At 37.9% G+C, this 16,314-nt stretch overlaps 1 protein-coding gene across 1 annotated transcript; it reads left to right on the top strand.

The window, feature by feature from the left end:
- The first annotated feature begins 879 nt into the window (after positions 1 to 879).
- Positions 880 to 12,147, top strand: CENPW (centromere protein W). The gene is made up of 3 exons (XM_006878977.1): positions 880 to 1,005; positions 10,081 to 10,194; positions 12,121 to 12,147. Exons 1-3 carry the CDS (start codon positions 880 to 882, stop codon positions 12,145 to 12,147), a joined length of 267 nt encoding a protein of 88 aa, XP_006879039.1.
- The last annotated feature ends 4,167 nt before the right edge of the window (positions 12,148 to 16,314 follow it).

The following is a 16,314-nucleotide window of genomic DNA, read 5'->3' as shown; positions in this document are numbered from 1 at the left end:
AGCTATTTCGAAAGTGGATGCCACCCCTGCTTCCAAGCTTGTTTTAATCAGGAAGCTCCACCAAACACTGTTCACCATGGGTAACCATTATCTCATTTGACACATCAGTGTCAGTATTCAGCGTGACAGCAACCACGAGTTACCTCTGTACAGCAAATGGACAGACCAGTGATTATACCGCTTAGAAGAATGCTTGACCCAAAACCATTAAAATCAGATCTGAGGGCCGCAGATTTTAATCACCAAATCACCCATCTTTGGCTTGGTAGCATCACTTTCTATCCATTAGACCAACAGAGCTCTATGTCTGAGTTATACTCAAAACCACCTCACACTTCTCTGGTGGTCTGGTAAGGGGCTGTGCTGCCAACTCAAAGACAGGAGGTTTGAATCCACCCAGCGGGAGAAAGGATGGCTATATCTATTCTCCGGTGATTTGTTGGTAAAGTGTTCTCAGGTGGGGATTCAGACGCTGTGAATCACAAGGGGGAAGACTGCGCAACCTTCTCCCCTGGAAGAGAGGGGGAGTCAAACTGCGGGCCTTTGCTATTGCAGCACAGCTTTCTCACCACTAGGCCATGAATCTGAAAGCCTGCTTGAGTGTCAGCTCTCAGAGTATGAGCGGGGCCGTGAAGCCCACCAAGCACCACCTGTGGACGGCGTCGCAGAGGGCCCATTTCCAGGAGTCTCCGGGCTCGGGCTTAGCGTCGCGTTGACGTCACTGCAGGGCGCCGGCGCCTTCGGTTGGCGGTGGATTCAAAAGCTCGGAGCGGACTTTTCGGCGCCCGCACGGAAAGGGTGGGACCTCTTTCCGCCTCTCGTATTCACGGCTGGCTGGAGAGTGTACGGGTGAAACTCAGCTCCTACCCGAGGGGGAAAATGCCATCCTCGACCACCATCCCCCAGAAGAAGAAGGTAAAGCGAAAGGCCCCCCGAGGTTTTCTAAAACGCGTTGTGAAGCTACAGAAGCCTGACCTTCGTCTGGAGAAAAATGGCGACTTATTGGTGAGTTGCAGGCGCTCGTCGGGCTGGAGGTGGGGCCGCTGAAGGCTGGGGAAAGGAACCTGGCCTTTTCCCCGCCGTCTCTAACCAGGGCATAGCCCTTGATTCAGTCCCACATTTCTGGCACTGGCTAGGTAGATTGCTCAGGTCGGGCTGTCAGTGTATCTGCCTTAGTTGCTCGAGAAACAGATGAAAGGCAGATGTCTGGACCTCTGGGGAGGAAGGAGGCACACCAGCTTGAGAGAACTAAGTGGCTGCTTACAGAATTTAAATAACACTAATGGAGAACAGAGTTCCCTACTGTGCGTAGTGTATTTGCGAAGGGTGTGAAACATCCACTCTTATAAAACCAGATTTGAGCCTTCCGGTTGGGTCATTTTTATTTAACTGTTGTAAAAGGCATTACTGACATCATGCTTTTTAAGCACTTTTCTGCTTCCCTCTCCTCTCGCTTCTTTACTTTAACCAACCCCGAGACAGGTGGTCTTGGAAATGAGAGACAGGTGAAATGGAAGGATTATCTAAAAACCGTAAAGAATTGTTAGGTGCCTGAAGCATAGTCCTTCGCAAAGCAAAGCAAAACAAAACAAAACAAAAACCCAACACCAAGAAGCACAAAAAATGCACTTAACCAAACCACTATGTGATAATCTTTCTGCCTTGAAATAAAAAAATTTGTAAGTTGAATGCTTAGACCTCATAACCCCCTAGCTGAATGGGGTGTATGTTCCTGCATTTACACTATAGGAGGCAGATGGTACAGGAGATAAAGCTATGAGTTTGTAGATGTTATGTGGAGAATGTCCTGTGAACGTGTGATTCCAGCCATTCCTGAGGTATGCCTTTTGGAGGTGGTGGTGGTTTTCCATTCTTTTCTCTGCCAGTTTTCATGAAATATCAGCCCTGGATTCATAGTGACTCTCTGTGTGTGGGTAGAAACAGATTTATGGAAAGCAGACCTTTCTCCTTGTCAACCCCTAAAGGAGAACATGACCAGGTGGGCTTCATGGAGCCATGAGATGCTGTGCTCGAAGAAACAAAAGTCCTTTTGGCCACCTATACCCAGGTGCTATGATTGCCTTCTGGGCTTTAGTTTTTTATCATTGTCTTTTATGTCAGTTATCTACCCTTGGGTGGGTTTTCTTTTCTACATTTTCTTTCCTTCTTGGGTCTCTCTGGTGGCATTTGTAGCAAGTGGAACCTCTAACCCAAAGGCTGTTCCTATGGGTTCAAATTCACCTGCATCTGTGTATATAGCCTCAGAAACCTGATGGAGGATCACTGTGAATCGAAATATATTTGACCATTGTGAGGTGGGTTGGTTTCTTTTAAAATGGTTTTACGTTAATACTTCAGAATCTTAGATGTTACACATCATCCTTTAAGCTTTCTATAATTAAGGCAGTCTTTTTTTTTTTTGTTGTTGTTGTTGTTATAAGTCACCTTATTTTTTATAACTCTTCAGTGGTAGTAGTGTACATCTACAGTTTAGTTATGGGCACTCTAATACTTTTCTTGGACTTTATTAAGTTGTGTTCAGTGTGGTATATAGTATACCATTTACTCCTTTTCTATCTTCTTTAGAACAAAACTAAGCTACTTTTATGCTGTATTTTGTTCGTGATGTTTATTTTGACTGAAAACTTTAAATTAATGCTTTCTCAATGAAGCTTACTTTAGAAAGGATTAGTTGTTACACTTTTGTTTATAATTTTCTTATATATATTTGATTCACCCAGTAGACTAGGAACTTTGAATTGGAAACTTTAGGTATGCCTAGTATTGAGTATAATACCCAGTACGCAGTTAATGCTGGAAATCTATGTTAATTACATGTGGATTGATGCACTTTCTTACATGTAATGCATCGTTTATTTTATGCTGTTTTATGAGTCACCACTTTTTGTTTCATGCTTTGATTGTATATTTGCTGTTAAATTCCTTATTACAGCTGAAATCTAAAGTTGTTCCAATTATTTGCTGAATTAGCTTTTAGACTTATCACAAAGAAACACTATGCAAATATCTGTATAAGTTTTATGTGAAATTTTAAAGTCTTTTGCCAAAGAAGGGAAGTTATATTGGCACAATCTTTTGGCCAATTTAGATTAACAAGAGATGTCGTGTAAATTTATTTTTACTTACTTTTCAAGCAAACTGATTTCTACCCTTAATTCCTTCAATGTAAATCCTTTATATACTAGTATCATTTTCCCATTTGAATAGCTAGCTAATACCTTCATGGGTGATAGAACAGGGTTCAGATCTGTTGTTCATCAGGTCACTGAGTCATACTGGAACTTCATGTGACTGGAAGCACTAACAACAACAACAGTACCTTTGAATGACAGCAGTTGAGTGCCATCATATGAATGTTGTCATTGTTAGGTTAACTCTTGTTAGTTGTCCCTGAGTTGACTCTAATGATCTGAACCTTACCATATCCTGTGCCATCTTCACAATCTCTTACATACTCAAGGCCGTTGATACAGTCACTGTTAGTCTGTCTAATTGACAGTATCTTTCTCTATTTTTCTGAATGTTATTTGTTGTTATGTGCGTCAAGTTGCCTGCGACTCAAAGTGACCCTATGTCAGCAGCCCTAAACCCTGCTCTTTTTTGTGCCAGTCTTATTGTCTCTGACACACCTACCCTCCTAACCCCAGTCACTGAATCCATCTCATCGAGGGTCTTCCTCTCCTGCACTGTCCCTCCATTCTCCCAAGTATGACGACCCTCTGCAAGGACTGGTCACTCCTTGCAACATGTCCAAAGTATGTCAGATGAAGCTTCATAATCTTTGTCTCCAAGGAGTAGCCTGATTTTACTCTCTAGGACAAACCTGTTTGTTCTCCTAGCAGTCCATGGTATATTAATACTCTTCTCCAACACCACAGCTCAAAGGCATCAATTCTTCTGTCATCCCTAGTCACTGTCCAGCTCTCTGATGCATAGCAAATGATTGCAAAGAGCATGGCCTGTATTGGGCACACCTTAGTCTCCCCAGTAACATCATTGCTCTTCAGTACTTTGGGGAAGCCTAAAACAGCATGTTTCCCCAACACAATACAATACGTCTTTAATTTTCTGGTTGCTGGTGCCAGTAGTGTTGCTTTTTGAGCCAAGCAAACTAAAGCTGATTAGTCTCAATCTCGTCACCATCCTTCGTGATACTGCCAGTCAGCCCAGTGGTGAGAATCTTTCTTTTCTTAATATTGAGCTTCAATCCAAATGAAAAGTGCAGACCTTGACACTCTGCAGCAAGCACTACAGGTCCTCCTCAGTTTCAGCAAGCAAGGTTACTTAAAAAATAATTTAGGATATCTAAAATATTAATACAAATTTTTCTCATGATTCATGTCTCATGCAGATGGAAAGATCATGTAGACTAAAAGCATTCACAAAATATCATAAAAGAATTTTGTTTGTCTGAGGTTGATCTGTTTAAACAGTGGGCTACCAATCAAAAGTCAGCAATTTGAACCCACCGGTCATCAAAGTTCAATCTCCACCTACTTCACAGCAGAGAACTATCCCAGTTATTAACATCTCTGGTCCCAAACAAATAGAGACAAGGGCAGACATGGTCCCTATACTCTTGCACTCATTTCTGCTAATTAGTAAGTCTGATTCAATTGCAAGTTGACTCACTGACTTGACTTTACTCACACTTGTGGGCTTTATTAGGGAACTAGGTTGGTGGAAGGGGGTAGGATGTCACTGTGAAAGTCCTTGTTTAATCAAGCAGTCCCAAATCAGATTAAGAAAAAATCCTTAATCCCAAACCCTTCTTTAGTTCTCAAGTCGACAATTATAAGTCCAGATTTGGTCCCGCAAAACAAATACAAGAAGCATCTGGTTTCCTCAGTCGACCTGCAAGCTTTACCTCATAGCAGCCACAAGTTAGCTCTTCCTTCACTTACCTATCTATTAAGCAGAACCTTAAACTTTGGCTCCAGGACTCCCATCAGGACTCACCATAATTTCTTGACTGGTTAGCTTTCTCTTATAATGTCTTCACAGCTGATGATGATGTTGAATATCAATAGGTGAACCATGTGTCTGCAGTTGAGGCAGCTGGAGACTATATCCCGAGAGGGGACTAAAATAAGGGACACAAAAGCCATTTTCAAAAGTCCTAACACTGCAGTATGTAGTCCATATTGGAAGCTGTTGCCTTTAATCATTTGCTGCAAATGTTTTAAATCCTCTTCACTTCTGCAAGCAATAGTGTGTCGTCTGCATAATACAAGGTTGTTGATTCTCTGATTCTAGTGCCACATTCTTCTTTGTATACTCCAGCTACTCTAATGATTTTCCAGCATATAGATTGAATACATGTGGAGAGAGGATATAATCCTGATGCATATTTTTTCCTACTTTTAAATTATACAGTGTTTCTTTGATCTCTTCAGACAACTATTTCTTGGTCAGTGAATAGGTTTTACATAATAATAATTAAGTCTTTTAGAATTCCCATTCTGCTCAGTGTTCATAATTTGTCATCACCCATACAGCCAAAAGGCTCTGGATACTCAGTCTAACACAAGTGTCTTTTTTTTATTTTTAATATTTTCAACCTTGTGTCAAGACCTTCAAACATCAGCATTGATATCCTTCATGCTACAGCGTATTCCAGCTGTTTTTGAATAGTCTTGAGCAAGATTTTACTTGCTTGGGATATTAAGGATTTTGTTTGAGAATTTCCACATTGTTTGACCCACCGTTCTGGGGAATGGGAGCAAATATGGATTTCTTCTAGTCATTTGGTCAGGTAGCTCTCCCATATTTTTTGGCATAGACTGAAGAGCATGTCCAGGGCTGCATCTGTTTCCTGAAGCACCTCATTTGATATACATCAATTCCTGGAGCCTTATTTTTGCCAATGCCTTTAGTGCAGCTTGGATGTCATCTTTGATAATCAATTCTTGATCATATGCTACTTCCTGAAATGTTGCAATGTTGACCAGTTCTTTTTGGTAAATTGACACTATGTATTCTTTTCATCTTCTTTTGTTAGTTCCTACATCATTGAGTATTTTCCCCATCCAGTAGTTCATTGTTGTAACTCATGACTTGAATTTCTTTGTCAGTTCTCTCAGCTTGAGAAATGCCAAGCATAGTCTTCCCTTTTCTAACTGTAGCTCTTTGCACATTTCATTATAATACTTTGTGTTCTTGAGTCACACTTGAAAATCTTCTGTCAGCTCTTTCACCTCAGCTTTTCTTGCCCCTCTTGGAGCTCTTCTGGTTCCAGTACAAGTTTCAGAGTCTCTTCTGACATCTATTTGATCTTTTTTGCATTTTTCACGGAAGATGTCTTTGATGTCATCTGAAAAGTGGTTTAGTTTTCAGTGCCGCCTATCTATTTTTAAATAGTTTTAAAATTCTTTTGTGATGAACTCGTGGTCACATTTTGGTTCTCATAAACTAATTTTCATATTAAATTTAAAAAGCAAACTGTACAAAGATACTTAGTGTTAACTTCTACAAAGAATATGGAATACTATGATGTATCTAATTGAATCTGAATGCTGTCAGACAGCTGATCATGGGAGCATAGAAGTAAGAACTGTCTTAAAAAGAATGGAAAAGAGGTTAAGAGTAATTTAAATCAAGGAGTACAAAATTTGTAAAGGGAAAATTGAAATAGGACTATAGTTCACCTTGCATTCATTGCTGATTGTATTGTTTACCTTAATTATTTTCACAGACAGATGAATATAGATTGTATAATAATTTTTCCATTTCCATAGTGAGTTTTCAGTAAAATATTTCACTGATTTACTGTTTACATTCCGCTAGTAAAGATAGAAAATGAGAAATCTTGCTTTTGTGTAGAGCTTGCGTCTATAAGAATATACAAAAACCTAAATATATACACACACACACACACACACACACACACACACAAACAACCTGGAACCAGTGTGAATGACTAATGGATGATTAGAAAGAAAGTCTTATTTTTGATGTTTTAACTTTTTGTTGTTTGTTCATGTTATGTGCCATCATGTCCCCTGCGACTCATAGCAACTATATATAATAGCTCTGAACCCTTCCCTGTCTTAAGTCATTCTAAATTGTCTCCAACACATGTACCTCATTACCCTGTCACTGAGTCAGTCCATGTCATCCAGGATCTTTCTCTCCTTTGCTGTGCCTCCACCCTTCCAACCATAATGCCCTTCACTAAGAACTGGTCCCTCCTGGCAATATGCACAAAGTACAAGAGACAGAGCTTCAAAATCCTTACCTTTGAGGAGCAGCTTGTTTTCACCCTCTTCCAGCATAGACCTGTTTGTTCTTTTGGAAGTCTATGGTATGTTCAATACTCTTCTCCAGTACCACTACTCAAAAACCATCCATTCTTCTGTCTCCATTACTCACTGTCCAGCTCTCTGATGTATAGCAAGTAATTGCAATGACCGTGGCCTGGATCAGGTGTGCCTTAGTCTCTAGACTGACATCGTTGCTCTTCGGCACTCTGGGGAGGTCCCTGACAGCATATTTTTTTTAATGCAATTCATCTTTTGCTTTCCTGACTGTTCCAAGACTGTTGATTGTGGAACCAAGCAAGCTGAAGTTAACAATATCAATCTCTTCTCTTTATCATTATGCTGACAATTGGCCCAGTGATGAGAATATTTTCTTGATGCCAAGCTTTAATCCATATAGAATAATACAGTCCTTGTCCTTCTGCAGGAAATGCCTTATGTCCTTTTCAGTTTCAGCAAGCAAGATTGTGTCATCTCATCTGCATAATATAGATTGTTGATGAGTCTTTCTCCAGTACTCCAGTGTGATGCCACATTCTTCCTCATAAAGTCCAGGCTCCCGATATGTCCGTGAAGTATACTTTTCCTAATTTTAAGCCATATAGTTGTTCTTTGCTCTCCTCTGATGACTACTTCTTGGTTCAAGTATAGGTTTGACATGAGCACAGTGAAATTTTTTGGGTTTCCCGTTCTTCTCAGAGTTAGCCACAGTTTGCTGTGATCCACACAGTCAAATACCTTTCACTTAGTCAGTGAAACACAGCTAGACATCCCCCTGGTACTCTCTGCTTTCAGGTAAGATCCATCTAACATAGGCTATTATGTTCCTAGTGCCATGTTCTAAACCTAGCAGCCCTAATAATGGATTAGTTAAATGCTTTATTGCTAACCGAAAAGTGGCAGTATAAAATATCAGTTTTCCCCTCAATGGGAAAAAATAACTGAACTTGCTCTTGTGAAGATCATATCCAGGAAACACTATTGGGCAGTTCTCCTCTGTCACATTATGAATTGAAATCAACCCTGTGACACAACAGTGCCACCACTTCTTTGTAAAATGTTAAAGAAAAAAAATGTATTGGTTAGAGCCATTTTAGATTTGCAGGAAAAAAAATTGTGTAGAAAGTACAGAGATTTCCTATATTCTCCTCTTTTCCCTGTACATAATTTTGCCTCATATTAAACTCAGAAAACACACTGCCTTCAAGTCACTTCTTAGTCATAGGTGTCTGTTAGGTTTCCAAGGGTGTAAATATTTATGGAGGAGAACTGCTCAGCTTTCTTCCTCCAAAGGGCTAATAGATTTGAACTGCTGGCCTTTGTGTTATTATCCCAATACATTATAAACTAAACCCAATTTTATTGTTGTATGTTAGTTACAATTGATAAAGTTGTGTTGATACATTATTATTATTATTATCTCTAGTTTACATTAGGGTTTTCTTTTTGTCTTGTTCAGCTGTATGGTTTTGACAAAGGAATATGTAGCTACCAATAAACGATCATGCAAAATATTTTTTAAATCATTAAAATGTCCAGTGGACTTTTTGCTTATATTTTTATTTAGAAATAAATTTAGACTCAGAGTTGCAAAGATTCCTTTTAACACATGATAATCCTAAAGACTCTCATTTTCTACTGTTTTATACATATTTCTTTAAAAGATTTTTTAAGGTTTTTAATGGTAAGTGAAATTATTTTACAGTAATTGCCATATAAATAAGACCTTTGTACATACACATTTCAAGTCAACAAATTATAATTTCAGTAATTAACATATTCTTGAAACAAGATTGAAGTTGTCAACAGTTTCATCTTATTTGGATTCACATTCAATACCCTTGGTACCAGTAATCAAGAAATCACATGTTGTGTCGCTTTCGGAAAATCTGTTGTCTGGAATCTCTATCTAGAGTATTAAACTTAAAGACTAATGTGCACCTAATTCAAGCCATGGCCTGTCTTCTCAGTTGCTTGCTATCCATCTGAAAGTTGGGCAGTGACTAAGGACGACAGAAGAAGAATCAGTGACTTTGAGTTGTAGTGTTGGAGAAAAGAATGGGATATACGTTGGACTACCAGGAGAAAAGTCTGTCCTGGAGAAAAGGAAACCAGGTGCTCCTTGGAGTCAAGGATATTGAAACTCCTCGCACATACATAGAGCATGTTGTTAAGAGGGACCAGTCCTTACAGAAAGGACATCCTGCTTGGAAAGGTGAAGGGTCAACGTAGGAGAGGAAGGCCCTTAATAAGATGAATTGGCAGAGTGACTGTAAAAGTGGGCCCAAGTGTCTCGTGGATGGTGAGGATGGTATAGGATAGAGCAGGGATCAGATCTGTTGTTCATTGTGTCGCTGTGAGTCGTAGTCTGCTAGATGTCACATAACAACAGTTAGAATGTCTTCTTAGACTTCAGATTATGAAATGATAACCTTAATAGTTAAGGTAATTTTAGGTTTTTAAGAAACTGAAAATGATAAATATAAAGCAGTAATATTTCTTGGTAATAAATCCTGCATAAGTTTTAGCATGTACTAATTCTTTATGGTAAGATTATGCCTATACCTTTGGTCAGTTTATTACAGCTTAGGTTCATATATTGCAGCATGTCATTTTCTTTTTATGAAATCTCAGAGGTACTTATATTAAGTTGTGCATAGCGTTAACTAGAAGAACGAAGTAGCATATTTACAGTGAATAAATGTTATAATTTTAAGTGAATTTTGAGATCTTTTAATTTTAAAAGTTTTCATAGCATCTGTATTATAATTTAAAAATGCTTTTAAACTTTCTTTTAAAGATTCATCTGAACTGTTTACTGTTTCTTCATCGATTAGCTGAAGAGTCCAGGATAAATGCTTGTGAGAATAAGTGTGGAATAATTAATAGAGAGCATATCCTGCGTGCAGCAAAGGTAAAACTGAAGTTTTTACTTGAGCAAGAATTTTCTTAAGTAATAATTAACTTGACAATATCACCTGGTTCATCCTTAGATTCCTCATTCTTCTGGAATAATTTGAGGCTTGACTTTTCTTAATAATGGAGATGAATTTTTCCCGCTATTTGTATATTGCAGATTTCTGATTGATTAATAGCCATTAATTTATCACTAAAAGGGAGAATTTTTTTACTGTTTCATCTGTAGAAGTATCACTATTTCAACCGATTGTTGTCAAGTCAATTGAGACTCATAATAAGTGAGCCTGTAGTAGGGGTAAATAAAACTGCCCATAATTTCCAAGACTGTAATAGAAGCAGACTGCCACACAGCCTTAACCCTATAGAATGTATAATGGGTTCAAATCATGAACCTCAGGGTAACAGACAAGTGCGTGCATACTGCGTCACTAGTGGAATTATGTTGTTAATATACTCTCCGCTTGGAAGTGACTCAGCTGACCCTCTAGCATATTTTCAGAGGTGGTAAATCACATGGGAGATTGCCCATCTTTCTCCTGCAAAGCACCTGGTGGATTTGAATTATATTGCCTTGCATTGACAGTGCAGCTCCTTACACTAAGTCACCAGAGCTCTCTCGTAGAATTATAGAAGACTGTTGATAGTAGCAATGACAGTGACTGCAGTGATGAATTTAAGCCCAACAGAAATTCTGAGGTTGGAGAGAATCAAATTGTACATGTGTCACTATAAGTAGGAGCAGGCTCAACAGCACCTATCATAAACCGCAACATGTATAATATAGTAGGACAGGTTTATCTCCTTGAAATTATAAAAATATTCTTTGTTCTTGCTTATTGTAAGTGATCCTAATATTTGATGTTACAACTTTGATTATAGTTGCAATTTCTTGTATAAACACAGAAGATTGCTTATTTTTCTACATAAGGATATGATGCTTGGGACAATATTTTTTAAATGTGTTTCAGAAAGCATTAATTCCAAGAGTTGTTAATAGATTGTCCACCACAGAAAGCTACTGTGATACTGTATCTCCTTAAATACAATTCACATTACTATAAAAGATTATTAGTAAAAAAGCTAATGTCATAGTTGAATTGAGCGTTCTGTAAATTTGAGTATGTAATAATTTATTTGAAATACCCATATAAAAATCCTGAGAACAGAAGGACCCTTGGTCCCATCATGGTTAAGAACCCAATTGCTGACTTCAAGATTGGCAGTTTAAACCTACCCAGTGGCTCTGTAGGAGAAAGACTTACCAGCCAGCTTCCTTAATTCAAGCCAGTAATGTTATGTGTGCCATATGGGATAACTGAGTTGACTTCACTTTTGTGAAAGTCTAGGCATGAATATGACCTGGCTCTTTTTAGGGTCTTTTTGTTCTCTTGCAAAAGTAAATATTTCAACAAATTTGTAATCTATTAAAGCCAATACGTGTAAAAGGCTGAATATGTGTTTGTGTGTGTGTGTATTTTAAGTGGAGCGTTTGTTTTTAGAATTACCTGTGGCCTGTGCTTAAAGTACTAGATGGCTAAATTAAAGATCTACTATTTGTAGCCAAAATATAAGAAATTTAATGTTGCGGTGAATTTGCACTGCTGTATAGTTTAAAGGAGCCCTGGTAGGACAACAGCTAACTGAAAATAAAACTAGATTTTTAATACTTCTATGGAGTTTGAGCTTTCATTCTTTTTTTCACCCCTTGTTTTTTTTTTCTTCAGTGATATGTTTTGTATTAATTGAGAAACTTAAATTATGTGATAAAAAGTCATTTATAAGGCATTGTATTCCCTAGTGGCGTTCTAAATTGAGTTTTGCCTGTTAAGATACTCTGACGTTTTACTGAAAATTTTATTAATTTGACATAGACAATATATATGCCACTAATAAAATATGAATCTTTTTGTTTCCCTGCCAGGTAATTCTAAAGAAGAGCAAAGGTTAGAAGTCAAAGGGCATGTTCTTCAAAACCATATGATTTTAGGTAGTTAAAAGGAAGATGTTAGATCACTTTCTACATATTTCTTGGTATTGTAGACTAATAAAATATTTTATATTTGCGTATTTTTACTGGTATTGAAATACCTTGAAGAAACACAGAAAGTTATTTAATCATCTTGAGATATTACACTTTATTATATGATGGCAAAAAAAATAATATTCCAAGAATAAGTCTCAGAAGTAAAGCCTGAATACTCCTTGAAAAGAAGATACTACATTGTCTCATCTACATTAGACATGTTACCAGGAGGAACCAGTTCCTGGAGAAGGACATCAGACTTGACAAAACAGAAGGTCAATGAAAAAGGATGGATTGGGCACGTACCTGTAACAATGGATTCAGGCATGGTAACCGGAGGATACAGGACTGAGCAGTGCTTAGTTCTGTTGTGCAGAGGGATGCTATGAGTCAAAACCTACCTGGCAGTGTTTAATTTAAATTTCTTTTTTCAATTTTCTGCTATTGCACATTTTTACAAGAAAAGGAAGCTTACTCTATTAGCAATGTACTCTTCAGTTGTTGACGGTTTTATTCAGTATTCCACATTTCTGATAATACTGGGAAATATATATTATGGTATTGTCCATTCGTGGTGGATATCTGGCAATAACAATGTGGGGTAGGAGTAACTTGCTAGATCTGATAGTGAAGATTGTAAGTCAGCTTAATTTGACAAAGATGGCTTTGCTTAACAGTTATGTAAGGTAATTTGTCATATGACTTTGTATTCTAATGAGGTTAACTGTTGTTCACATAATGCTGATTTTCAAATAAGAACCTGGTTTTTGGAAAATAAACATGTTGAGAGAGCACCATGCATAACCCCTAGCAATTACTTATTTTTTTCCTTTCATTTTTTTAATTTGAGACTGTTCTAAATAGACCCAGAGGATAGAACTTTTTGAAACAGTGTCTTTTTCACCACTTAGAAAAATGTACTTACGACTCATCCTTAATTAGTCTTTGTTAATGTGGTTGTTGTTTTTATGTACCATCATGTAGCCAACTTAAAGCTGACCTTCAGTGGTTTTTCAGAGGCAGTAAATCATGCTAGCGGAGATTGCCCATCTTTCCCCACTGGAACAGCTGGCGGATCAAACTGCTAGCCTTTAGGTTGGCAGCAAAATTCCAAAGAGTTGCTTTTAATTTTGGAGTGGTACTTTACCATATGGTTTGTCCATAGTATAATCATCCACTTTTTGAAGGTTGTTTTGGATACTTCCAGTTTTTACCTTTTGTAAATAAACTTCTATGGACTAGGGGTACTATTGCAGATTGTATGGCTAAAATTTTGATTTGGTTTTACACTAATGTTCATAATTGTGTCTGTGTGTCTCAGCTCTGCTATTATAATCCATAGGCAGTTGCACTGCTAAGCCAAAGGCTATGTTTACCAGAGGCTCCACTTGGAGGAATATAGAAATTCTCTTTCGTTGCAATTTACAACCTCTGAAAACCCACAGGAGAGGGTCAGTCAACAGTTGGTTCTGATTTGAGAGAATAAGGTTTTTCTAGTTTGTATGAACACAAAACATAGAAAAAGTTCTGCATAGACAGTTAATTCAGTAACATGGATCATACTCTTTTGAGTTATTCCTTCATTAACATAAGTTTATTTTTTCATGATCTTTGCAGCTATTTTTACTTTGAAATTGTGAAGGTCTTTTAACATTGAGGGTCTTGAAAGCTTTACTCTAACCAAGTAATTAAGGTTGTCTCAGCTTTGAGGAGTCAGCTCTCCCCAGTAGAATTTGAGTGCCTTCCAACCTGAAAGGTTGGCAGCTTTAATCGACCCAGAGGCACCTCTGAGGACAGGCCACATGATCTGCTTCTGAAAGGCCATACAGGAAAACCTTTTGGAGCAATTCTACTCTGTACCCATGAGGCCGCTATGAGTCAGAGGCAATTGGATCAGCAACTCATAAGAACAACATTGAAATACAGTAACTGTACTAAGTGTAAGTAATGAGTGTCAGAGAGCCTTAGGGGGGAATAAATCTGAGTCTTTTATTAAAATTAACAGTATTAAAATGCTATAAAAATGGGAATTGACAATGTATGCCAGTGAAGATAACTTAAACAATGTAGATAGATCAGTAAGGCACAATAGGTCTTCTCCTTTCCGGGTAAAGGTGAGAGGTCAGATTGAAGAAGTAGAGACTTGATTGATGAGTGAAAACTTGCAGAGTACTAACAAGGTGAGATAAATCAAGTAAATAGTCTCATTAAAGAAGATAAATTCAATAGATGTATGCAGAGATAGATAGCAGCTCAAGTGTCTTCTAGGTATGAAGGCCAACCTACAAAACTATGAGAACTTGTAACTTTGCCCGAGAATTGACATTTTGAAAGAATCGGCGAAGCTTTATGAAATATAGAAACATACCACTTGTCTGCATGCAATCAGTAATGATAAGGACTGTTATAAGAGCTTTTCTGGAATAGAGATCATGTAGGAAAAGGCAATGAGGGCCTATTAACTTGGCTTAAGACTACGTGAACTAGCAAGTTCTTGCCAGAAGTCCCTCAGATACTGTTCTTAATTTATAAATCAGAAAACTAAGTGACTTGTTATTGTAAAACATTCAAAATTATACAACAGGCTGAAGACAACAGAACTAGTGAATCTCTGAGTGACATAGTTGGATGGTGTGAATTTCCTTATTTTCTGTCTTAACTAAGGACTGTGAGGATCATAGAATTATAATGAACCCATTATAGGAAACAAATGAAAACTAAATTGTGTCCATAATATATATATTTAGGAATTTATATAATATCAGAGCATAACAATAGTATAAAGGAAAATGTGTCAATGATGTAAAGAAGCTATTTTAAAGCTGTTTCAAAATGTCAATAACTTATCAAACAAAAACGCGTGTCTGTTTTCTCTAATTCTTGCCTACAAATTATTAAATGGAAAATATTTTAACTTTTTTTGTAGCAATGAGAACTCTTCTTTCATCTGTATTTTACATTTGATGAAATTTCTTAGTTACGAAGTTCAGTTTCCTGATGAATCACTAATACTTGACTATAGCATTGCTACAGAATTAACTTCTTGGTGAGTTTGAACTGCCAGCCTTTCACATAGCAATCATCAAATCTTTTATTCCCTTGCATAGATAATTTTGGTTAATGAAACGACAATGCTCAAAGATATTTAATTTTTTAAAGTGTGCTCTCTATCAAGTCAAAACTGACTCATAGCTGGCCCTTCCTTCATTGTGTTTCCAATTTTGTAAATTTTAGCAAAAAAGGAGAAAGGACCACCTGCTTTTCCTCAGAGCTGCTGGTATATTTGAACCACCATCCTGGGGTTAGCATGTTTCAGACTACCCCAGAGCTCCTTTCCTCCGCTTATTCTGGGGCAGATACCACCCTTTTGACTGTGTGGCTGATTGTTCTATGGAATGCATCCCTCCCTGGTTGTCTTGTACACTTTACAGGTTGCTACTTGCTTGGCTGAAACTAGAACCAGAGGTGAATTTTCCAGCCTCAAAAAGTGACTAAAGGGCCATAGTTTTCAGGATCGACCCTTATCAAAATGTCTTTCTGAGCTAATGATTAACTTTTTGTTTTGTGCTGAAGTATTGATGATTTCTTGTATTAAGGTAAGAAGATGAGGTTGGGATTTAAGCCCTACCCTGCTAGAGGGTTCTGTGAGCTCATGGGACCTCAGTACTAGCTCTCTTTGGGATCTCTACCTTTCTAGCTACGCTGCAGCTGACAGTCTGCAGTACTCACCAGTCTCTTCCAAACCAGCCTCCATTCAGTCATGTGGGTCATTCCCCTGATAGGTCTGAGTTTCTGGAAGACCTACCTTCCAGTGAACCAACAAATTCCGTGAACATAGAGGAGCGAATGAACTGAATAAAGGAGGGACTGTTGATATTGTGAATCATGGAGTTATACAGCACATCAAGCATTTGGGACAAAACTGGCATGCTATTGAAGAGTAATGATGTTTGAGGATTAAGGCGTGATTGATTCAGGCCATGTTTTTTCAACTCACCTGCTGTGCTTCTGAGAGCAGGACAATGAATAAAGATAACAGAAGAGTAATTGATGCCTTTGAACTGTGGTGTTGGAAAAGAGTACTGAACATCT

Source organism: Elephantulus edwardii, unplaced genomic scaffold (genome assembly GCF_000299155.1).
Source record: "Elephantulus edwardii isolate Elephantulus edwardi_28Jun2011 unplaced genomic scaffold, EleEdw1.0 scaffold00002, whole genome shotgun sequence".
Taxonomy (NCBI): Eukaryota; Metazoa; Chordata; class Mammalia; order Macroscelidea; family Macroscelididae; genus Elephantulus; species Elephantulus edwardii.
This window is presented reverse-complemented; position numbering and strand designations above follow the sequence as displayed.